The sequence below is a fragment of the Candoia aspera genome, chromosome 6, assembly GCF_035149785.1.
Source record: "Candoia aspera isolate rCanAsp1 chromosome 6, rCanAsp1.hap2, whole genome shotgun sequence".
Classification (NCBI taxonomy): Eukaryota; Metazoa; Chordata; class Lepidosauria; order Squamata; family Boidae; genus Candoia; species Candoia aspera.
In genome coordinates this window covers 5893172-5917800 of record NC_086158.1, presented here as the reverse complement: position 1 = coordinate 5917800, position 24629 = coordinate 5893172, and the positions used below count along the sequence as shown (strand labels likewise).

Sequence of the window (24629 nt, the reverse complement as noted above, 5' to 3'; positions counted from 1 at the left end):
AGGGATGGAAATCAACTTCTGTAGAAATTGCTGATTACGTTCTACAGATCATCTTCTGCAGGGATGAAGGGCCCTAAAATAGTCTGGCCCATGTACCTGATTGATCTGGTTGGACTACACTAAGGGAATTTTATGCCTTGTCTTTTCTGGAGTCCTGGCTGATTTGTGAAATATGGAAGTGGCCCAGGTAGTTACAGCATGACTCAGGAGTGCATCTTTCTACTAGTAGAGTTTAATCACCCCTTGGTTTATGATTATAGTTCATTCTCAAATATAGCAGGTGATCCAGAGAGCAATGATCTCCCAGCTCCAGATGCATTTGGATGAAACTGGACCCATTTCAGGTGGGGCTTTATCCAGACTCTGCTACTGAATCTGTTTTGGTTATCTTGGCAAAGGAGCTATGCCAGAAAGGTGATGTGAGGAAGGCTAATTCTCCTGCATCCCTCAGTTGCTTTCAGGCCACCGACCACGGCATCCTTCTGGGCCTTTTTTTGGAACGGGGCTTTTGGGGCACAGTGGTTCCAATCTTCCCTGTGGGATTATACCCAGATGGTGATTCTGGGGGATTACTATATCATTAGATCATTGAACCTGGGACAGGTGAATGGAGTGTGGGAGTGGAGTGACATCAGTACATGATCCCATGTCTAGTGCTTCCTACCACCCAACTCGAATGAAATAACCAGTATCCTTCAAGGTGGCTTCATCCTGAGAAATGGTTGGCTTTATCAAGGAAGGAAAACAGGCTGAAATCAAATCCAGACCAAAGGGAGGTACCACTGCTAAGGAGAAAGATGGACTTGGGCACTGAGGTGGAATTTATTTTGGAAAGGACTAAACTCTCCCAGAAAGAGCAGGTCTGAAGTTCAGGAGTCCTTGCTAACCCCCAGGTATTACTGGATTTACAGACAATAGTTGCTGCAATGTACAAGTGCTTTATACAAGATAATAGTGCCATCTTGTACACGTCTTACAAAGCCCTACTGTGTAAGTTTGCAACCTAAATCTAACTAGTATTCCTTTGTTCTTCAAAGTTCATAGCCTAAGAAGAACTTCAACCTCTTTGAGTTTTGAAAGTAGAAGGAATCAGGATTTCTTGGTTCCATATTCAGACCATGATGACCTCAGAGCTACCCGGGGTGGTTGAGGTGGGGATCTATAAAATGTAAGCTGCTCTGGACCCACGGATTTACCTATTCCGAATGGGAGAAACGCTTCTCGAGCGATGAACTTCCCATCCTTGTCTAAAAAGTGATTTGGGTTGAATTCTTCAGGCGTCTCCCATTGTTCAGGATCATGAAGAACAGAGCGCATGTCTGGGAAAATAAAGGCCCCCTGTGAAGGAAGAGATGACCAAACAGAGCAGTTTCATAAGGGAAACAGGGAAAAACAGTCAAAGAACATTGATGAAGCATTTGCTCACAGCTTGCCTTTCTGGACCCATATCTGTTCATTTTCGAAGGAGTTTCTGACAGCAGCGGCTGCTCAACAGCTGAGCTTCCCTTCTCCCCTTCCTTCCATGAAAACAAAGGGCTGGCTCCATATTGCTTTATCACTCCAGGTTGCCCCAGGAAGGGGACATATCAGTGAAGAAACATGGCCATATATGACTACAAGTCTGAACTGAAGTTCAGCCCTTAATTTCCTATCATCATTTTTTCCTAGAATAATTATAAAACATTCAAGGATCTAGCTTTAACCACCCCCCACCCCAAAATAAATATGTTCTTCTTGCCCATTTGATTTTGCACAAGTAAACTGGCAGTTCCTGAGCAGGTGGCATCTATCCAAGTGCCATCTTCTGCTTTTCCTTCCATGTTGGACTTCTGGAATGCAGCCAGAAGGAGTTTCTCTACCTTTGGAATGTGGAAAGCCCTCATCTTCACATCCTTTGTACTTTTCCTGGGAAGGCCACTAATCAAGACATATTTGAAACGCTGCATTTCATGCAGCACAGCATTGGTGTAGGGCAGCTTCTTCCGATCTTGATAGGAAATTGACCCCGAGAAGCCAAACACATCTTCAATCTCCTTCTGGACTTTCTCTAGAAAAAAATGATGGAAATAGAAGCTTCATTTCCAATATTGTGCTTCACTTATTTATTTCCTAATTTTAATCGTCGGTAGGATTTTAGGAAGTGGAATAGCCTTCATAGCATTAAATGTAATCCCATCTTCCTTTTGTATAGTATGAAAGAATTGTAGTGGCATTGTGGAAGACCATTGTTATCTCAAAGAGTTAAGTGACAAATGTTGATTTTCTCCCTCACACAAGTAAGATTAGGGTTTACTTTGAGCTATGCTGATGTTTAATTGGCTTGTTTTTATTTCTGTTTGGCATGAGGGGTGGAGATAAAACCACAAGGTTGTTACTTTGAGAATAAGCCCACTCTTCCAACAGCCCTTCCAAAAGTCTGGAGTGGCGGGGGAGGGATGAGGGGAACCCCCACCCCCGATTGTTTTGTTAAGCACTGGCTTAACTGTAAAGCTTCCCAAGCTTTGGGGTGAGGTCATAAACCGGTGCTCCAGACCCCAGTCAAGGTAAGGCCATACAGCCTCGGTAACATGGAAACTTGGTCACGAGGTTTCAGAGCCAGCCTTGCATAGAACCTTTAGAATTGTTTTGGAGGTTGGATACTTCTGTACAGATTCAGTGCACTGGATGCTGTAGAACATTGCCACCCTGGGGGGTCCCTGTTGCCTTGGTCAGGAGACTCCTGGCAACATAAAAGGGACTGGGTGTCAACTTGCTTAGGAATGTTATGATTTCTCTTTATGCTATGCTTTTGATGCCTTTGTAGTGTCTTTGGACGCTGCTGGCTCTTCGGCCATGAAATGGAGATGAGCACTGCCCCCTCATGTTGCACACAACTAAACGGGAACCTTTACCTTTTATAATCTGCCTAAACTGTGTTTGTTTAACTTTGTTTGCTTAAGTTTATAATAAAGCTTAAAGTTTCTTTATCCACTGGTGTGCTTTATTTATTTATTTATTATTTTTATTATTCAGATTTTGCTACTGCCCATCTCCCCCAAAAGAGGGACTCTGGGCGGTTTACAAGAAAGTTAAAACTATAATAATAAACAATTAAAATCCTATAAAAATAAAACAATTTACAAACATAAAATACAATATAAATAAATGTAAAATACAAGGGGCTATTAAATTCTAAAACCCAATAATTCTCTGGAAAATAATCTGGATCAAATTTTTGTGCAGCCCTTGTACGTTCATTATCATACTCTGCTTTGGTCATCTACATACGATTTAGGCTTAAAACAAGTACCAAATCTGAAAACATCAGTAGATTTCTGCATTTAAACTGGGTTAAATGCTTTAGATCTGTACAGATTCTGAGTTTTTAGTTCATCACTCAGTATTTTATTGGAGATATCAAGGAAGGAGCTCTGTAAGTACATTCTTTGCTTTCCTTTATTTGTGGTAAGATCATATTCCTGACTGTAGGTTCAAGAATCCACATAGGAAAATTATTATGAAGAATAGATTCAGTTTATCATTCAATAGCCATTAATATTTCAAATAATTTCAAATAATTCCCGTGTGTCTTGGAACCTCAGAGTGGCCCTTTTTTCTCAATGCCCAGATTTCTCTCACCTTGGATGTTCGGATGATTTGCCAAGAGGAGAAGGGCCCACATCAGAGTAGCAAAGGTTGTGTCTGTTCCAGCAGCAAAAAGATCAAAAATACACTGAGCCAGGTTCTCTTCATTGTAGGTGGAGTTGGGGTCATTCCTGCTCTGATATTTAAAATGGAAAATGAAAATTACATTGAATTCTATGCAACTTTCCTGTGGTTATTTTTGCTACTTTGTCACAAGTCATGAAAGTAAGTATATTTCTGGTTGTTAGATAGGACAATCAATGCCTTAGAGGAGGGTTTCTCCACCATGGCAACTTTAAGACCTGTGGGCACATGGCACCGACTGACCTAGAAAAAGCATTTGATCAAGTACCACATGACCTCATCTGGCTATCACTTAATTCATACAGTGTATCTGCTGTGTTCAACTTCTGTCCTGATCTTTATTCTCTGTATGGACACTGTAACCAGAAACCTACAGTCACAACACCCATGGATGCTGTTATATGCTGACAATATCTTGATAGACAGTGAAACGTGAAGCAGCCTCAAACAATTAATAGCAAGGTGGAAGGTGCCTCTTAATGGTTTAGGAAGGAGGCTGAAGATTAACAAGCCTGGATACCTTGAATGTGCTGACCAGACCAATGGTACACTCAAGACTGTAATCAAATGAAATAAAGTGACCAGTTCAAATAGGTGGAGTCATAACTGACTTCTGATTGTGAGGCACTACTGCACTACCATGCCTTGTGACTGTAGAGACACTACAGACCATGTGAAATGGTGAGCACAGTGCAAAGTAACTTCAAATTGATTAAAGTTGCTTCTAAAAAAAAATCATTCTGGGTCTTTTTGTGAAAACATTGGAGATCTTTTTTCCTTATTTCAAAATGTTCAAAATACTTTGTGAAAGTATCTGTCCTTTTCCAATCATTTCAGGAATGAGTCAAGTATGAATTAGTCAAAAGTCCTTACCCTCCAAGGAGTGGTAGGAGTGAGAAGATGACAAATGTAAGCTACTAATTTCCATCTCCCCCCAACAAAGAACCTTCCGTGTCTAACGAGAGCAGAGGTACAATATAGCTCTTATTTAGAAGCAAACTAATTTGTTGTTTATTTATTTGTTCAGTCGCTTCCAACTCTTGGTGACTTCATGGACCAGCCCATGCCAGAGCTTCTGTCAGTCGTCAACACCCCCAGCTCCCCCAGGGACGAGTCCATCACCTATAGAATATCATCTATCCATCTTGCCCTTGGTCGGCCCCTCTTCCTTTTGCCCTCCACTCTCCCCAGCATCAGCATCTTCTCCAGGGTGTCCTGTCTTCTCATTATGTGGCCAAAGTATTTCAGTTTTGCCTTTAATATCATTCCCTCAAGTGAGCAGTCTGGCTTGATTTCTTGGAGGATGGAGAAAGGCTGAGCTTTATGCTAAACTTTCTAAGTGTGAATTTCATAAGACTCAGCTTGACTACTTGGGGTACAAAATTTCAGACAAGGGTATTGAAATGGGCCCTGCGAAGATTCAAGCTATTTTGGAGTGGGAGCACCCATGTACTCGCAGGCAGCTCCAGAGTTTTCTTGGCTTTTCCAACTATTATCACCAGTTCATTCAGGGGTTCGCAGAAATTGCATTGCCTCTCACTGATTTATTACATACGAAGGGGCTGGGGGACACACGAAAGGTGAAGAACCCGGGAGCATTGCTCAATTGGACACCTGAATGCCAGTTGACTTTCAACAAACGTAAAAGCCTGTTCACTGCTGAACCCATTCTGCAACACCCTGATCCCACTAGAACCTTTGTGGTTCAAGTGGATGCTTCCGATTTCTCAATTGGAGCACTCTTGCTGCAGGCGGATGCTGCGGGCCACCTGAAGCCTTGTGCGTATCTGTCCCGCAAATTTTCTGAGACGGAAAGGCGATGGCATGTTTGGGAAAAAGAGGCTTTTGCAGTCAAGGCTGCTTTGGACACATGGCACCACCTCTTAGAGGGGGCCAAATGTCCTTTTGAGGTTTGGACTGACCATAAGAATTTGGAAGCGCTCAGCTCACCCCGTAAACTCAGTCCTAAGCAGATCCGCTGGGCTCAATTTTTCAGTCGCTTTCATTTTAAATTGAGGTTCATTCCGGGTAAGAAAAACTTCCTGGCTGATGCGCTTTCCCGCCTGCCCCAGGACTCTGTCCAGGCACCTGACGTTGTGGGTACACTGTGGACAGAACCACAGTTGGGACTGCAAGCTGTCACTCGCAGTCAGACTTGTGCGCAGCTGCCCTCTGCTTCAGTTTCACCGGCTGGGGGAAGACCGGAGGTTCCTTCGCAATTGCAACAAAAGTTTCTCTCAGAACTGAAATCTGACACTTGGTTGCAAGCGAATAGAGACAATGTTACATTTGACCGAGGCTTCTCATGGAAGCAGAACCACCTCTATGTCCCTGACAGTTTGCGAAGGGAGATTTTGAGTAGGTCTCATGATGATAAAGTGGCTGGTCATTTTGGCTTCGTGAAAACCTTAGACCTGGTGCGCTGCCAATTCTGGTGGCCTACATTAAGACGTGATGTCAAGGAATATGTTGCTTCGTGTCCTGTCTGTGCCATGTCAAAATGGAAGGGAGGCAAACCGCAAGGCTTGCTACAGCCTGTGGCCAGTCCCACCCATCCTTGGGAGGAGATCTCCATGGATTTTATTGTTGACCTGCCTCCTAGTCAGAGAAAGACTGTGATTTGGGTGGTGAAAGACTACTTTTCCAAACAAGCCCATTTCATTCCATGTGCCCCCATTCCGTCTGCTCAGCAGTTAGCCCTATTCCTAGTCCACATCTACAGGATTCATAGGAGCCCTTCCCGTTTGGTCACAGACCACGGAACACAGTTTACTTCTCAGTTTTGGAGGGCATTTTTTAAAGCTAGTGGGCACTAAGCAAGCATTGTCCACTGCGTCACATCCTGAGACTGACGGATCTACAGAGGCTCTTAATTCTACCCTTGAACAATTTTTGCGGGCATTTGTCAACTATCAGCAAGACAATTGGGTTGATCTCCTGCCTTTTGCTGAAGTCGCTTACAACAACACCGTCCATCAGAGCACAGAGCACACCCCTTTCCATACTGTGTTTGGCAGGGATTTTGTTCCCATTCCTGATTTACCTCAACCCACGACACCGCCCTGTTCTGCTTCTGATTGGGCTGCACACCTGGCTGATTCTTGGCCAGTTATTCAACAGGCGTTGGCGGATGCCCAGTCTACCTACAAACTGCATGCTGATAAGAGACGGGCCTTTCAACCTGCTTTCAAAGTTGGTGATAAGGTCTACCTTTCCACCAAATTCATTAAGTCTCCTCAGCCGTCAAAAAAATTGGCTCCTAAATTTGTTGGTCCTTTTCCCATTGTGGGGGTTGTGAACCCTGTCACGTTTAAATTGGATTTGCCTCACAATCTTAGATGTTTACATCCTGTTTTTCACTGCAGCTTGCTCAAGCCTGTCAACCACTCTGATCGCTGGCATCTCCAACCTACACCTCCTGCGCCAATTATGATTGACGGACAGCAACATTTTGAGGTGAAGGAGGTCCTTGATTCTCACAGGCTTCATGGCACCCTGCAGTACCTCATTCGGTGGAAGCATTTCCCCCACCCTGAATGGGTGGCTGCCTGCGATGTTCAATATCCTATTTTAGTTAGATGCTTTCATATAGCTTATCCTATGAAACCTGCTCCTTAGTAATTTTTGGGGGGGCGGTATGTCATGTTCACCGTTCCAATGTTCCTGGTACATCGTAACATTTCGCATGTCATTTCACTGATACGTGTTTCATCTGGGAAGGGCAGAGGATTCCATCTCGGGGAGTTATCCTTTGGCTTCTGGGTTGGAATGTGTTTGGGTTATCTCATGTCTTCAAGGTTACTTTCCCAGGATAGTAGTTGAAATGGTTACCAGCACCTGGGGGGGGGGGAGTTTGCAACGGCAGGGCGAGGGGAGGGATTACGTTTGAGGCAAGGGTTTTTAGTTTGTATTTGGCGCGCTTTTACTCATTCTCAGCTTTCTCTGTATTTGCATACTACTTTTTTAATAAATCAGATATCATTAAGTACCTGCTTGTGAGTCTGAGTATATTAGGATAGGCAATCATTACAGAGGTCTCTTGTCCTTCCTATTCTATTGTCTTCTTCCACATCAGCACATTGCTTGTTTAAAAATAATTCCTTATCTCTGCTGGCTAGCCTCTGGAATTTCGCATTTAATTGGGCATATCTCCCCTTGTCACTGTTGCCTTTTGCTTTCCTTCTTTCTTGGGCTACTTCTAGTGTCTCAGCAGACAGCCATTTTGCCTTCTTGGTTTTCTCTTTCTTTGGGATGTATTTTGTTGCCGCCTCCTGAACAATGTTGCGAACTTCTGTCCAGAGTTCTTCTGGGACCCTATCTACTAAGTCCAGTCCCTTAAATCGATTCTTCGCCTCCACTGCATATTCCTTAGGAATATTAGTGAGCTCATATCTAGCTGATCTGTGGGTCTTCCCTAATCTCTTGAGTCTGATCCTAAATTGAGCATGAAGAAGTTCGTGATCTGAACTACAGTCAGCTCCAGATCTTGTTTTTATTGACTGTACAGATGTCCGCCACCTTTGGCTGCAAAGGATGTAGTCAATCTGGTTTCGGTGTTGTCCATCTGGGGAAGTCCATGTATAAAGCCGTCTCTTAGGTTGTTGGAAGAGGGTGTTTGTTATGCAGAGTGAGTTGTCTTGGCAAAATTCTATCAGCCTATGTCCTGCTTCATTTTGTTCTCCCAGGCCATGCTTACCTGTAATTCCAGGTGTCATTTGACTGCCCACCTTAGCATTCCAGTCTCCCATGACGAAAATAACATCTCTTTTAGGCGTTTTGTCCAGTAAAACTGAATTTAGCATAGGCTAAATTCAAAATTGGAACTGAATGAAAAATAAAGACAGACCCAAAATGAAGGAACACAATATCAGTACTCCTCCTGTTTACTGCTAGCCAGGAAGGTCATCCGAATTCCTTGCCCACGTATGGAACTACAAGAAACCCATACCTTCTCCATCTGAAGAAGGTAGTGATCGATGAAATCTTGTGGCTCGTGCAGAGAGTGGAATTCCTTGTGTTCCTCTATTTCCTGCTTTGCAAAGGAACGGATCAACTCTGCAGAAGCCAGGGCCTCCTTGTGGGGCCCTGGGAGGTAGTTCATTAACCGTGGGAAGAAATTATACATCTAATTGAAAACAGAAAAACAGCAAAGGTTATTTATTTATTTCCCACCACAATTATAGAGGACTCCCAGCAGCTCACAGTAACAGACAGCACTTAATAATCAAACACAAATATTACAAACTCAGTAAACGTGGCAGAAAAATACATGGTGTCAGACCCCCAAAGCCCCCCAGAAAAACTCTGTTTCTAACTTCTTCTAGGAAGCAGATAATGTTGGAGAGAGAATGATTATTAAAAAGCTATGATAAAATTCTCTTCTTGTCTACAGCAGCCTCTGTAAATATGCTTACCTGTGGCTAACTGAGCTGTGATTTAATACATTAGCCCAAATGGATTCCAGGCTCAATAATCCATTAACGACATGGGTTGGATTTTCACAGTCTGCTAGTTTGTTGTCTAGATTGCTTGAGTTAGCACCTCAGGATAATGCTTTGAATCAAAAATGGGCATCCCTGATCAAAGTGATTCAGATGTCCCCAACCCTGTTAGTGTTTCAGACGACACTGAAGGCCTGATCGTTTCCAAAAACGTTTGAGTCAAGTGGCTAGATGAGCTCTGTTATTCCTGATGACAAGTGAGGTCATTGTTTATCCTTGGGTTGGGGGGTTATATCTGGTGGGTTTGCCTGTTTTAACCCTGTCAGCCACCCAGAGCCACAGGTATGACTGGAGAGTTCACAGGTTCAGAGGAGGTGTTGAGAGGTGTAACACAGCTACATTCTAGGCCCTGCATTCTGACCTGAAGGAAAGTTAGAAGACACGATTATCAGATTTGCAGATGACACAAAGGTGTGGGGGAGGGGTATAAGAAAACGCCTTAGAAGACTGTATTCAAGAGAATCTTGACAGGAACACATGAAAAATCTTACCTACAAGTAGGAAAAATCAAAGGCATATTTCTGTATTATGGGAGACAATACATGTGAAAAGCATCTAGCTGTCTTGTTGGATCACTAGCTGACCATAAGCTAACAAGGTGTTGCAGCTGCCAGAAATGGAAAAGGAGTCCTAGGGTAGATCAGCAGAAGCACAGCGTCAAGATCAAGAGGAATCATTGTTCCTCTGATTCCTCATAATTCAGACCCCAGTGGAATATTGCATCTAGTTCTCTACACTAAACTTCAGAACAACATTTACAAATTGAAGTGTATTTGGGGGAGAGCAGCTGACATGACCAGGGTCTTGGAAGGAAAAACTTAAAAGGAACCATTGGAAGCAGTAGGTCGGTTTAGCCCGGAGAAAAGAAGACTGCAAGGGACCATGATCGCTGCCCTCAGGTATCTGAAGGAGCATCGCGTAGAAGAGAAGCAGGATGGCTCAGAGTTGCTCCAGAAGCCAGGGGAACATAATGGGTTTAAATTATAAGGAAGCAGATTTTTCTTGGGTGTCAAGAGATAATGGTAGGAACTGTTCAATGATGGGCTGAGGAAGTGGTGGATCACCTTTTTCTAGAGGTGGGTGTTTAAACATGGGGTAGATGGGCATCTGCTGGTGGTACTGAAATGATGGATTCTTGCACTGGGGAGAGCCACTTTGGTGCAGTGGTTAAGGCACCAGCCTAGAAACCAGGAGACCATGAGATCTTCTAGACTCAGGCACTCAATCAACTGGGTGACCCTGGGCCAGTCCCTCTCTCTCAGCCCTAGGAAGAGGGCAATGGCAAACTACTTCTGAAATCTTGGCAGGAGAACTGCAGAGACTTGTTCAGGAAGTCACCAGGACTGACTCGAAGGCACACAGACATACTGGGGAGAGAAGTATCTTAGATGACTTACAAGGCGTCCTCCATGCCTTACTTTCTGTGATTGTCATGCCTTACATTCAGTCAATACTGGTAGAAACGTAGGGTTCTGGGGACCTTTGTCTCTTTAGTAGAAAATATGACTCACCATATAGAAAAATTCACCAATGACTTCCAAAATAATTTTAAGGGCTTGAATGAGCTTCTGGAAGTTTTCATCTTCAGGAGCAAACTGATGTCCAAAACTCAAAGCACATATGACATTACAAACTGAATTTAGCACTGGAATTAAAGGGTCAAATGGCTGTCCTGCAAATGAAGATATTTTATAATTAATTCAGCCTCTCCTGTTAACCCGTTAATACTAAAGAACAGAACTCCTAAGGGGATGAGGGAAGCAAATTGGGAACTCTCGTCATTTTTAAAAAAAATATCAAATATATCTGTTTTTATTTGAAATACCCAGAGTGGAAAAGACTTCTGCAGACAGGGACATGAGCCCGTGTCTTTGCCCCAAATGACATACCCTTTGTTTGTGCAAAGATCTCTACCAGCTTCTGAGCAACTTCCTCTATTTGATGCTCAAGGCTCTTCTTCCCCAGGCCCAGCTTCCGCAAAGCAGAGACGCCGATGTGTCGCTGCTGTTTCCAGGTGTGGCCATTTGAAAGAATAATTCCTGAGGGCATCATCAGACAATGATAAATTATTTCCGATAACATTCATGTGAAAAAATGGTTGATGAGACTTTGCAAATCTTTTCGTGGCTTGACGGTGCCCTGGAGGGGAGGAGGTTCTCTTTACCAATAACCTTAATGTCTGCAGCTGGTTCCTTACCTTACAGGCATGTGAACCTTTAGCCATCTAAGAACCAATCGTACCTGGTGTGGTAAAAGCAGGTTAGGCGAGAAGGAGAGGAGGTGAAAGTCTTTGTGGAAATGAAGGAGGAATAGGAAAAAAAATCAAACTCTTAATATTACCTGGTGAGTCAGGAATACCACTTTTACAAACTGGGTGGTGAAAATTTTAGTTTTCTTTCAGGTGTGACCATTTGAAAGTCCAATATCTGAGGGCATCCGCAGACAATGATAAATCATTTCTGATAACTTTCATGTGAAAAATGGTTAGATCTAGTTCTTGCCAAAAATCTCTCTGGATTTCAGGTGGGAATATGAAACTCTTGTGACATGCTGCAATTTTATAAGATTCTGGCCATGTATGCCCAAATGAAGATAAAGTGACTTTTTATAAATTTATGGAGAGAGTAGTGGATTTTTCCTATGGGAGTTAGTATTTGATGGGGTATTGGAATGGTCTCCCCCCAACTGGACAGGACTTCTGAGAAAAATATTAAAATTATTCTGGGTAAATTGCCAAAAGTTTTCTTTGATTTGATGGACAATTTCGGGTTGGTTGATGTATGGGCACAGAAGAATGGGAGTTCAAGAGGGTACAGCTATTTTTCAAAACGACACAGATCTTTTTCAAGAATAGATATGAGTTGGATTTCAAGAGACCCGGCTACTGACATTATGTCAGGTGGGCCATTTTTAGAGTATGGACTAAAGAGAAATCTAGGTTGTGCCAAGAAGCAAGAAACATTCTATAGAGGAGAAACAATAAGAAAACACAAATGGTTAACTCGCCGTGATGTACTAGAATTTTCTCAAAGGAATTGTAAGATAAAATCAAGAGAAGAGTTAACAGTAGAAGGATATCTTGTCAATGGTTTTCTTATGTAAAATTATCAGAAAGAGTTAAAGTGGATAAAATACTTTATGGTTTTGTACAATCTAAGATTGAGTTTGAAATAGAATTGTGCACAAATGAGGAACACGTTATTGATAAAATGTATAAACCTCTATTGACATATGAGACAGAAGCAGAAGAAGTGAAAGAATGTATGATAAAATGGGCCAAAAACCTTGGTTACAATATACAAATGGATCAATGGGAAAATATGTGGCTGAAAGGATTGAAATTTACATTATGTTCTAATCTTGAAGAGAACTTTTATAAAATGATGTATCATTGGTATCTGTCACCAGAGAAATTGTCTCAAATGTGTAAAGGGACTTTGAATCTTTGATGGAAATAGGAACAACAAGAAGGGATATTTTAGTATGCTTGGTGGATGTGTAAAACAGCTAAAAAGGTTCGATACAAATACATGCATTAATCCAGAAGATTTTAAAGATTAAAGTCCAATTGAAACCAGAGGCTTTTCGTTTGGGACTAATGGACAGGCAATTAGAAAAAAGTCATGGAACTTTATTTCTAGAGTTTATACAGTAAAGTAAAGCAAACAAGGTAGCAAAACCCAAGATGCATTGTCATTAACCTTCTTAATGCCCATATGAGGGACAATATTCCTTGAAATGCTCATGAGCTGGAAGAGATAAGATGGGCAGTGCATAAATTTGATAGAGAAATAAATAAATAAATATATTTTGAGAAATGGTATTTTGATCCTGGAACAAATATAAATCAAGTTGATTACAAAAATTCAAAATTATTAGCTGACAGGTTGGAAAAGTGAAAGCCAAATTACTGCATTAATATAAGTCTCTAAAAACCAAAGTGCTCCTAACTTTTTTTAAAAATAAGGGATTCTTAATGTTACCCAAATGCTGTCTTTCTGTGCAATTCCTTTGGAATGGCCTTGCACTCATTTGCCCGCTCCCTACTGTCTTCAAGAAGCTCTCCATAACCAACTTTTCATGATTCTGTTGGCTTAATTTATTGTTTCATTTTTATTGTTTCCTTCTCTTTGTTGTCGTTTATGTTGGTCATTTATGAAGATGTTTAAATTGTCAACCTGCAGTCATCATAAATGGCTGAGACTCAACTGATTATGGTGGGGTATAAAACCAACCAACCAACCAACCAACCAATCAATAAGTGAAATAATTAAACAATGGAGGAAGTCAGTAATTACTTAAGTGTATTGGAACTTTCAGACTTATCAGCAGGTGACCGTCTTAATTAGTCTGCCATCCATGACAATAACCTGCAGCTTGACTAAGAAATCAGCTGACCACTGGAGAAAGGCTGATGACAATCTCCTCCGTTTCCAGATCATGCACCATTTCCTCTGAGGTGAACATGAAGTCTACCATGTAACTGCCAATATGAAGTGGGGCTGAGATAACTGGGGAGAAGCCCATGGTTGCCACTTTGACCATAATTCTTAAGCAGCACTGGACCCATCCACAGGTTTTGGTAGTTGAAACCCCCAACCCTTACGTTCCCCAGTAAAATGTGCCCAATCAGTTTGTTCATCTTCCACCATATTGTGCATGGATGAGGTCTTATTCCAAATCGACCTAAGATTTACCAACAGTAGCCTGAGAACAAGGCTCCTAGCAATCTGACCTCCCTGCCTCCAAGAGATACTGGCCCAGAAATGGGGATCTGCACCAAAGTGTTGGTCACAGTTATTCTGGCATGGCCAGTTCTCATCATCAAACTTCCCTCTGCCAATTACCATAGAAATCTGGCCATACCAGGAAACCCCAAACTGGTTCCGTTCCATCTTATACACGCCTCACCTCACCCCACTGATTTCAGTCAAATGCTATCATACTAAAATGCTGACTTCCAACATACAGCAGATGATAAGCTTAAGTTCTCCAGCAGTTATATTTGTTAGACACATCCTATGCCTTTTTCCATTCCACATCAGAGCTCATCTGAGATTATTTGCTAGTAACTCAGTCCTTTGTTGAATTGATTAATAAACATAATAAAGAGCATGTCCTCCTAACATCTTCAATAGCTACAAGCAATAGTTATCTTATTTTTTCTAATGTGCCATAAATATAACTTGAATCAAGAATTAACTTTTTATAAACCAGATGCAACAGAAGTTGGAAGAATATTTTCTTATCACACTTTGAGAATCTATTAGTTGTGTGGGATGACCTCAACACACATACAGTTAAGTGGATTTGGTAAAACAAAAAGAGGTAGGACAGGCGATCAATGAATGTAGATTGAAGACATATGCGGGTGGTCAATATGAAATTAGTACCTTTCGACGGGTTGGTCCTATAGAGAGTATTGATGAAACTCAACTTTGCAAAACAAATATATGAAGGATGAGGGAAGGGGTCAAGAGGAAGGGGAAGCTGGAGAAAGTTGTAGCTGGATGAGGTGGATGAGATCCTCAGAAGAAAGAGGTAGAAGTTTAAGGAAAAGAGGCAATGTCTGAGTCAAAGTATGGGTGTAACCGACCAGACGGAAAGATATGGACATAGACAATAATTAGGTGTAAAGGGAATTGAGCAATATTTGTTTTGCTTATCTCATGCCTTTAAATCATTTTGTGTGTTATGACTTACTCTTTTTCTGTGCTATGCATAATATTACCACAAACTGGAAGCGTGTGATGGTTATTTATGTACAATTCCGTACTATTTGCACTTACCCTTTCCTTTCCCTAAAGCATTCAGGAAAAGATCATCTGGTCGATCAGAGAATACTTCTGAGAAGCTGGTCATTCCTTCTTTCACAGTTTTGAATCCAGACAGCACTACTAAAGGGGTACGCCCTAAAAGCATGGTGGATATATTTCCATATCGTTTTGCATTCTGCCAGGTGAATCAAAGATGAGAAATGTTAACAATCAAATAAAACAGATTATTTGCCAGTAATATGTCACCTAAATGCTCAATTCTAAGGCCTTTCAGCATATGCCATTCTCTTCTCTTTAGAATTCTTTTTTTCCTCAGATCCCTGCCCAGAACTTCTTTAACTACTTCCATTTATTCTCCTGGGATGTTCCTTCTTCTCTGTTTCTACTTGAAATCCACCATCTCCCATTTGTTGGCTCCCTTCTCCCTTGCCTGGGATGAGGGAGGATCTGCTGAATGCCCAGTCCTTCTGTGACAGACAGATAGGTGAGTCAGTCATTGTCTGAAACTGCTTGTCCATGAGCCACATCCTTTGAGCACTGAAATTTGGATGGTTTTCAGAAGCTTTCTCACCCTGTTTGCTCTCTGCTTTGTTAAGCCATCCACTCCCCATGTTCCAACTGACAGCTACTGTCTATTGTGGCCTCCTTGGTGCTCTCTAAGCCCAGTTGTTTTCTTGCAGATGTTTCATTATCGCATACTCACTGGCACTGATGGTGCTACCTGGTCAGGTAATGAAACATCTGCAAACAACCAACCAAGCTCACAGAGCACCAAGGACTCCATAGCTCAACCCTGAGCTACAGAGATTCTCTTCTATTGGACCCACATATGGGCAAGGTGTTGTTGTTTATTCGTTTAGTCGCTTCCGACTCTTCGTGACTTCATGGACCAGCCCACGCCAGAGCTTCCTGTCGGTCGTCAACACCCCCAGCTCCCCCAGGGACGAGTCCGTCACCTCTAGAATATCATCCATCCACCTTGCCCTTGGTCGGCCCCTCTTCCTTTTGCCTTCCACTCTCCCTAGCATCAGCATCTTCTCCAGGCTGTCCTGTCTTCTCATTATGTGGCCAAAGTATTTCAGTTTTGCCTTTAATATCATTCCCTCAAGTGAGTAGTCTGGCTTTATTTCCTGGAGGATGGACTGGTTGGATCTTCTTGCAGTCCAAGGCACTCTCAGAATTTTCCTCCAACACCACAGTTCAAAAGCATCGATCTTCCTTCGCTCAGCCTTCCTTATGGTCCAGCTCTCGCAGCCATATGTTACTACAGGGAACACCATTGCTTTAACTATGCGGGCCTTTGTTGTCAGTGTGATGTCTCTGCTCTTAACTATTTTATCGAGATTTGTCATTGCTCTTCTTCCAAGGATTAAGCGTCTTCTGATTTCCTGACTGCAGTCAGCATCTGCAGTAATCTTTGCACCTAGGAATACAAAGTCTTTCACTGCTTCTACATTTTCTCCCTGTATTTGCCAGTTATCAATCAAGCTGGTTGCCATAATCTTGGTTTTTTTGAGGTTTAGCTGCAAGCCAGCTTTTGCACTTTCTTCTTTCACCTTCATCATAAGGCTCCTCAGTTCCTCTTCATTTTCAGCCATCAAAGTGGTATCATCTGCATATCTGAGATTGTTAATGTTTCTTCCAGAGATTTTAACTCCAGCCTTGGATTCCTCAAGGCCAGCTTGTCGCATGATGTGTTCTGCATACAAGTTGAATAGGTAGGGTGAGAGTATACAGCCCTGCCGTACTCCTTTCCCAATCTTAAACCAGTCTGTTGTTCCGTGGTCTGTTCTTACTGTTGCTACTTGGTCGTTATACAGTGTCATGAGTGCCGTTGAGCTAAAGTCATCAGCGCAATGGCACACATGACAATGACAAGGAAATAAGTGAAGGGGCACAAGTTAAGTAGCCATCAACCCACAACGACTAACGGCTAACAAACAATAGCTAAACGGATCACGGAGCCACCCAAGCCATCAGCGGCAATACAACGGGGATCGCCCAGCTGAAAGCAATCAGCAGAAGAATGGAAACCTGATGATGGGCGATCCTGGAAACCCTCACCCACCGGCAGGGCAACGCATGGGACAAAGGGGGGTGACGTGACCGTGAGCGAGGGGGCGCTGACCGGCGCGGGGTATTTAAACCCCGCACCGGCGCGCTCCTGTCACTCTCAGCTTTTTTCTACCAACGCTGTACCTGCCCTGCAATAAACCAGAGCCTGATTCGCAAACCAGTGTCTGAATGTTATTCAGAGGGAGGCAGAGGAGCCGCGCGGCAAGAGACAGAGGAGGACCGACCAAGGCCAGAGGCACCGCGGACTCCCGGAACCATGGACGCCCACCCCACCCGACCCGAGCCTCAGCTCCAACCCCAAGGGGAGATGGCGACGGAGGCAACCCGACCGCGGGAGGGAGCAGCACGACTTCCGAAACCAGCGGAGGACCCCGCGCCCCACATCGCACCCCAGCAACGGGCGTGGAGCGACAGCCCCACGCCGCTCAACACGGAGGAGGACGACGGAGACACCCATCAGACGGCGGAGGAAGCGGACCCGCGGCAGAGGGACGATGAACCCCGCCGGCAACCCACCCCCGAGGACGCGCCAACGGAACCGGCCCCAGCGGCGGCGCGGGCTGTGGACGAGGAGGCACGAGCTGAACTCGCGGCCATGCGGGCTCAGCTGACGGAACTCCGGACCATGCTCCAGGCGCTTATGCCCCCCGCGCCACCCAACGACGTCCCCGCACAAGCCCACACCCCGAGCGAAGCATCGAACCCACACGGGCCAGCGGAGGGCCAGCAGACGGCACAGGCGGCCGACACCACACCCCGAGAAGCGAGAGGCGGGGCCGCACAAAACGCCCGGGCCCCAAAGGACTTCCCCATCTTCTTCGATGGGACCCCCACAAAACTCTCGTTTTTTGTGACCAACGCTAGGGAGTTCATGGGGAGGCACGGACACTCCTATGACTCCGAGGCCGACAAGATCGCCGCCGTGGCGATCAAACTCCAAGACAGGGCGGCGGACTGGTACGTCCAACTGTACGAGTCCAGCTCCCCCGCCCTCGCCACCTTCCCTGCTTTCATCAAAGAGATGAAAAACTACTTCGAAGACCCCCTAGCCAAAGTACGGGCGAAAAGCGCACTCCAAAGACTTAAACAGGGCACCCGCACGGTCCCTGACTACGCCCTGGAGTTCAAAGCCCTTGCGGGGAAGGTCAGCGACTGGTCCGAGACCACCCTGCTGGAAATCTTCAAAAGGGGGCTCAACCGCGACGTTCTCCAATGGGCCCTCTACCGCGACGACCCAGAAACGTTACACGGGTGGATCCACCTCGCGGGGAAAGCCGAACACGCGCACCGCACCTTCCTCATGACAACCACGGAAGACACAAACGATGCCGGGAAAAAGGTACCCGCACCACACGGGGGGATGGCCGGCCCCATATACCCAAAAAAGAAGTTCAACCGGGAGCCCTGCGGGAGGTGTGGCAAATTAGGGCACAAGACGGCGGATTGCTTCGCCAACCGACCGCCGACCAGCGCGCCCAAGCCCACCCCGAAAATTAGCCCCAAACCACCCAACCCGGGGCCGCCGCCTCACCGCCGAATGACCGTGGCCACAGCGACACCGGAAGAGGGCTGGGACGCTTACTGGGGGGAAGAGGACAATACCGACCCCGACCAGCCGGCGGGAAATGCTCCCCGCCTGCTCTGAGACGCGTGGCGAGGCAGGCGGTGGGACAGCAACGCGGACCACCTCAACGAAACGACAAAAGCTCCGTAATATTGGCAGCAATTCAACTCTCTACCGGCAACGGAGCCACCACGGCCGCGGCACTAGTGGACTCGGGGTGCTCAAAAAACCTCATCCACCCCGACCTAGTCGCCAAACTCGACCTCCGCTGCTTCCCCCTCCCCACGCCGCTGGCATTCCACCAGCTGGACGGCTCTACAGCGGGAGGGAAACCAGCCACGCTACAAACCGAGCCGGTCACCCTGCAAATGGGCACTCACACCGAGCGCACATCGTTCGTAGTCACGCACATCGGACGGCCCATTGCAGTCCTGGGGATGCCATGGCTCGCGACAAACAACCCGCGGATCAACTGGGCGACCCGCACCTTCACATTCGGCGACGGCGAGTATCGAGCACCAGTTCCAGCTGGCAAAAGCAACCCCACGGTAGGACGAGCGGAGGCGACCACACAAGACAACGCCGCTACCACAGCAGACCTACCAGAACAATACGCCGACTTCTCCGAGGTCTTCGGAGAGGCAGAGGCTGACCAACTACCCCCCCACCGCAAGACGGATTGCCGGATCGACCTACTGCCCGACGTCCCCTTACCTCGACCAAAAATCTATTCGATGACCCCGAAGGAGATGGCAACCCTCCGGGAGTTCATCGATAAAAACCTAGACAGGGGATTCATAGAGCCAGCATGCTCACCGGTCGGAGCCCCCGTCTTATTCCGGGAGAAGAAAGACGGGACCCTACGGCTCTGCACCGACTACCGGGGCCTAAACGCGGCTTCCCTGTCCAACAAATACCCCTTACCCCTGGTGAAGGACATGCTCGCCCACCTGTCCACGGGCAAAGTCTTTTCCAAATTGGACCTTCGCGAGGCGTACTATCGCATCCGAATCAGGGAGGGGGACGAATGGAAGACGGCGTTTAACTGCCCCCTAGGCGCTTTCCAGTACAAGGTACTGCCCTTCGGACTCGCGGGGGCCCCTGGGGTGTTCATGCAGCTCATCAATGAGGTACTGCATGAACATCTGTTTAAAGGGGTCCTGGTCTACATCGACGACGTCCTTATTTACACAAAAACGCACGAGGAACATGTAACCCTGGTCAGGCAAGTCCTCGACAAGCTCAGAAGGGCGCAGCTCTATGCAAAGCCTACAAAGTGCGAGTTTCACAAAGAGCGCCTAGACTATTTGGGGTATCGAATCTCCGGGGACGGCATCGAAATGGACCCCGCAAAAGTCGAAGCGGTGCTAAACTGGGAGCGGCCCCGCAACAGACGGCAACTACAGAGCTTCCTGGGATTCGCGAATTTCTACAGGTCATTCGCCCGGGGGTTTGCTGAGATAGCCCTCCCCTTAACGGACCTCCTCAAAACCAAGGGGTGGGGGACACCCGACGCGCCAAGAACCCAGGCACAGTGCTGAATTGGACTCCCGCGTGCCAGACCGCATTCGACAAGCTGAAAGCACTGTTCACTACGGAGCCAATCCTCGCGCACCCGGACCCAGAACGGCCGTTCGTGGTCCAAGCCGACGCCTCAGACTTCTCCCTGGGAGCCATCCTGCTACAGAAAGACCCCACGGGACTCCTGAAACCATGCGCCTACCTGTCAAGGAAGTTCTCCGAGACAGAGAGGTGATGGCACGTCTGGGAGAAAGAAGCCTTCGCGGTGAAATCGGCACTAGAGACATGGCGACACCTACTCGAGGGAGCCACCCAACCATTCGAGGTCTGGACGGACCACCGGAACCTCGAGGCCCTACGAACGCCTAGACGCCTTAGCCCAAAACAGGTCCGATGGGCCCAATTCTTCAGCCGCTTTGATTTCCAGCTGAAGTTCATGCCGGGCAAGAAGAACTTCCTGGCCGACGCCCTCTCCCGACTGCCTCAAGACGAAGAGCCCGCCCCAGACACCATTGGGACGGTCCTATCCGCCTCGCAACTGGGGATGGCCGTGACCACCCGAAGCGGCGCACGGAGGCAGCTCGACTCTACGGCGCAGCCGACGGCGGGACAACCGGCGACGGAAAGAAGCCAACCGCAACTACCAGGGGGAATGCGCACGGACCTCGCCGCCGCCCTCAAAACCGACCCCTGGTTCCTGGCAAACCCCGACAAGGTAACGATGGCGCAAGACCTGGCATGGGGGGAAGGCAGAATCTACGTCCCGGACTCGCAACGCCAGGCGATCTTGCATAGGTCACACGACGCCAAGCAAGCGGGACACTTTGGGTTCCTCAAGACCCTACACCTAACACGGCGTCAATTCTGGTGGCCCGCGCTCAGGCGAGACGTAAAAACCTACGTGGCATCCTGCCCAACGTGCGCTAGGGTCAAACGGGCACCAGGCAAACCCGCGGGGCTATTGCAACGGGTGGCAGAACCCTCCCGCCCATGGGAGGAAATCTCTATGGATTTTATAGTGGACCTCCCACCCAGCCAGAAGAAAACGGCCATTTGGGTGGTGAAGGACTACTTCTCAAAGCAGGCCCACTTCATCCCCTGCACGTCGGTCCCATCCTCACAACAGCTAGCCAAACTCTTCCTCATCCACGTGTACAGGCTACACGGATGTCCCGCACGTGTGGTGACCGACAGGGGCACACAGTTCACCTCCAAATTCTGGCGGGCCTTCCTGAAGCTGACGGGGACCCAACAGGCCCTATCTACGGCTTGGCACCCTCAGACGGACGGAGCCACTGAGGTTCTTAATGCCACCTTAGAGCAATTTATACGATCATATACTAACTACCACCAAGACGACTGGGCTGAACTGCTCCCGTTCGCCGAAGTCGCATACAACAACGCCGTCCACATGAGCACGGGGAAAACTCCGTTCGAAGTAGTCTCGGGGCGCGACTTCGTCCCCATACCGGAGCTACCTCAACCCCCGGAACCCCAGGTGGACGCGAGCGACTGGGGACGGAAGATCGCGGAAGCATGGCCAGTAATCACGGCGGCGCTGAAGGAGGCACAGGCTGCCTACAAAGAGCAGGCCGACAAGCACCGGCGCGAACAACCGACGTTCCAGGCGGGGGATATGGCCTATCTATCCACCAAGTTCCTAAAGTCAACCCAACCCTCGAAAAAACTGGGGCCTAAGTACATTGGGCCGTTCCGAGTCACGCAAATAGTGAACCCGGTAGCAATACGCCTGGACCTGCCACACAACCTCCGGAGACTCCACCCGGTGTTCCACACCAGCCTCCTAAAACCGGCAACCACCTCCCGATGGCACCCAAGCACGCCACAGCCCGCACCGCTAATGATCGACGGGCAGCACCACTTCGAGATAAGGGACATTCTCGACTCCCGCAAGCAACGAGGAACTCTACACTATCTGGTCAGGTGGAAACACTTCCCCCACCCGGAATGGGTGGCGGCGCACAACGTTAACGTGCCTGACCTGACCAGAGCATTTCACCGGGCATACCCCGACAAACCGCAACCAAGGTCAGCAAAACCAAACCCCCCCCCGCAGGCCCCCCCCCGCCTCCCGTGCCCCAAGGGAAAGGGCCCCCCCCAAGCCCGCGACTTGGGTGGACCTTCCCCCCCCCGGGACTCACTCCCCCCGCCCCGGGCCCACGGGGTGGTGACAAACGATCGCCAGCACCCTCCCCCCGCCCCCCGGCCGCGGGGGAGTGGCAAGCAAGTTAACAGGGCAACCTGGGGGCAACGCCCAGGAGACACAACAAAGGCGACGCACTCTAAATAAGAAAAGAAGGGCCCTACCTGGAGCTGAGAAGCACCCGACCAGCCACGCCTCTCGCCTCGCCGAACTGAGCCAAACAAACAGGGTGTGGCTGGAGCATGCGCACGCCAGGTCAGGACCCGAGCATGCGCACCATGGACACACCCTGGGAAGACACGTGGCAGAGGGAGGAGCAAAGGGAGGGGCGACAACTACTCCGGCGGGAACTTTGAAAAAAAAAAAAAAAAAATGTGGCGTTTTGACAGCTCCACGGGGAAAACCCAGAAAACCGGGGGAGAACACTATTCGAAAAGGGGGCAGTATGTCATGAGTGCCGTTGAGCTAAAGTCATCAGCGCAATGGCACACATGACAATGACAAGGAAATAAGTGAAGGGGCACAAGTTAAGTAGCCATCAACCCACAACGACTAACGGCTAACAAACAATAGCTAAACGGATCACGGAGCCACCCAAGCCATCAGCGGCAATACAACGGGGATCGCCCAGCTGAAAGCAATCAGCAGAAGAATGGAAACCTGATGATGGGCGATCCTGGAAACCCTCACCCACCGGCAGGGCAACGCATGGGACAAAGGGGGGTGACGTGACCGTGAGCGAGGGGGCACTGACCGGCGCGGGGTATTTAAACCCCGCACTGGCGCGCTCCTGTCACTCTCAGCTTTTTTCTACCAACGCTGTACCTGCCCTGCAATAAACCAGAGCCTGATTCGCAAACCAGTGTCTGAATGTTATTCAGAGGGAGGCAGCGCATGACATACAGATTCCTCAGGAGGCATACAAGATGACTTGGTATCCCCATACCACTAAGAACTTGCCACAATTTGTTATGGTCCACACAGTCAAAGGCTTTAGAATAGTCAATAAAACAGAAATAGATGTTTTTCTGAAACTCCCTGGCTTTTTCCACTATCCAGCGGATATTGGCAATTTGGTCTCTAGTTCCTCTGCCTTTTCTAAACCCAGCTTGTACATCTGGCAATTCTCGCTCCATGAATTGCTGAAGTCTACCTTGCAGGATCTTGAGCATTACCTTACTGGCATGTGAAATGAGTGCCACTGTTCGATAGTTTGAACATTCTTTAGTGTTTCCCTTTTTTGGTATGGGGATATAAGTTGATTTTTTCCAGTCTGATGGCCATTCTTGTGTTTTCCAAATTTGCTGGCATATAGCATGCATTACCTTGACAGCATCATCTTGCAAGATTTTGAACAGTTCAGCTGGGATGCCGTCGTCTCCTGTTGCCTTGTTATTAGCAATGCTTCTTAAGGCCCACTCAACTTCACTCTTCAGGATGTCTGGCTCTAGCTCACCGACCACACCGTCAAAGCTATCCCCGATATTGTTATCCTTCCTATACAGGTCTTCTGTATATTCCTGCCACCTTTTCTTGATCTCTTCTTCTTCTGTTAGGTCCTTGCCATCTTTGTTTTTGATCATACCCATTTTTGCCTGGAATTTACCTCCAATGTTTCTAATTTTCTGGAAGAGGTCTCTTGTCCTTCCTATTCTATTGTCTTCTTCCACTTCCGCGCATTGCTTGTTTAAAAATAATTCCTTATCTCTTCTGGCTAACCTCTGGAATTTTGCATTTAATTGGGCATATCTCCCCCTATCACTGTTGCCTTTTGCTTTCCTTATTTCTTGGGCTACTTCTAGTGTCTCAGCAGACAGCCATTTTGCCTTCTTGGTTTTCTCTTTTTTTGGGATGTATTTTGTTGCCGCCTCCTGAACAATGCTGCCAACTTCTGTCCAGAGTTCTTCCGGGACCCTATCTACTAAGTCCAGTCCCTTAAATCTATTCTTCACCTCCACTGCTTATTCCTTAGGAATATTAGTGAGCTCATATCTAGTTGATCTGTGGGTCTTCCCTAATCTCTTTAATCTGATCCTAAATTGTGCAAGAAGAAGTTCGTGATCTGAACTACAGTCAGCTCCAGGCCTTGTTTTTACCGACTGTACAGATGTCCGCCACCTTTGGCTGCAAAGGATGTAATCAATCTGATTTCGGTGTTGTCCATCTGGTGAAGTCCATGTATAAAGCCGTCTCTTAGGTTGTTGGAATGGGCAAGGTGGATGGATGATATTCTAGAGGTGACGGAATCGTCCCTGAGGGAGCTGGGGGTGTTGACGACCGACAGGAAGCTCTGGCGTGGGCTGGTCCATGAAGTCACG

The 24629-nt window shown here is 47.0% G+C and overlaps 1 protein-coding gene across 1 annotated transcript in view; it reads right to left on the bottom strand.

Moving 5' to 3' along the window:
• The window catches only part of LOC134499612 (cytochrome P450 2J5-like), a 43524-nt gene that overhangs the window by 4518 nt on the left and 14377 nt on the right, over positions 1–24629 (bottom strand). The window contains exons 3-9 of the mRNA XM_063306338.1: positions 14999–15161; positions 11099–11248; positions 10721–10881; positions 8657–8833; positions 3619–3760; positions 1860–2047; positions 1197–1338 (exon numbers count right to left, since the gene is read on the bottom strand). Coding sequence (XP_063162408.1) covers positions 1197–1338; positions 1860–2047; positions 3619–3760; positions 8657–8833; positions 10721–10881; positions 11099–11248; positions 14999–15161 — 1123 coding nt within the window. The remainder of the gene's footprint in view (positions 1–1196; positions 1339–1859; positions 2048–3618; positions 3761–8656; positions 8834–10720; positions 10882–11098; positions 11249–14998; positions 15162–24629) is intronic.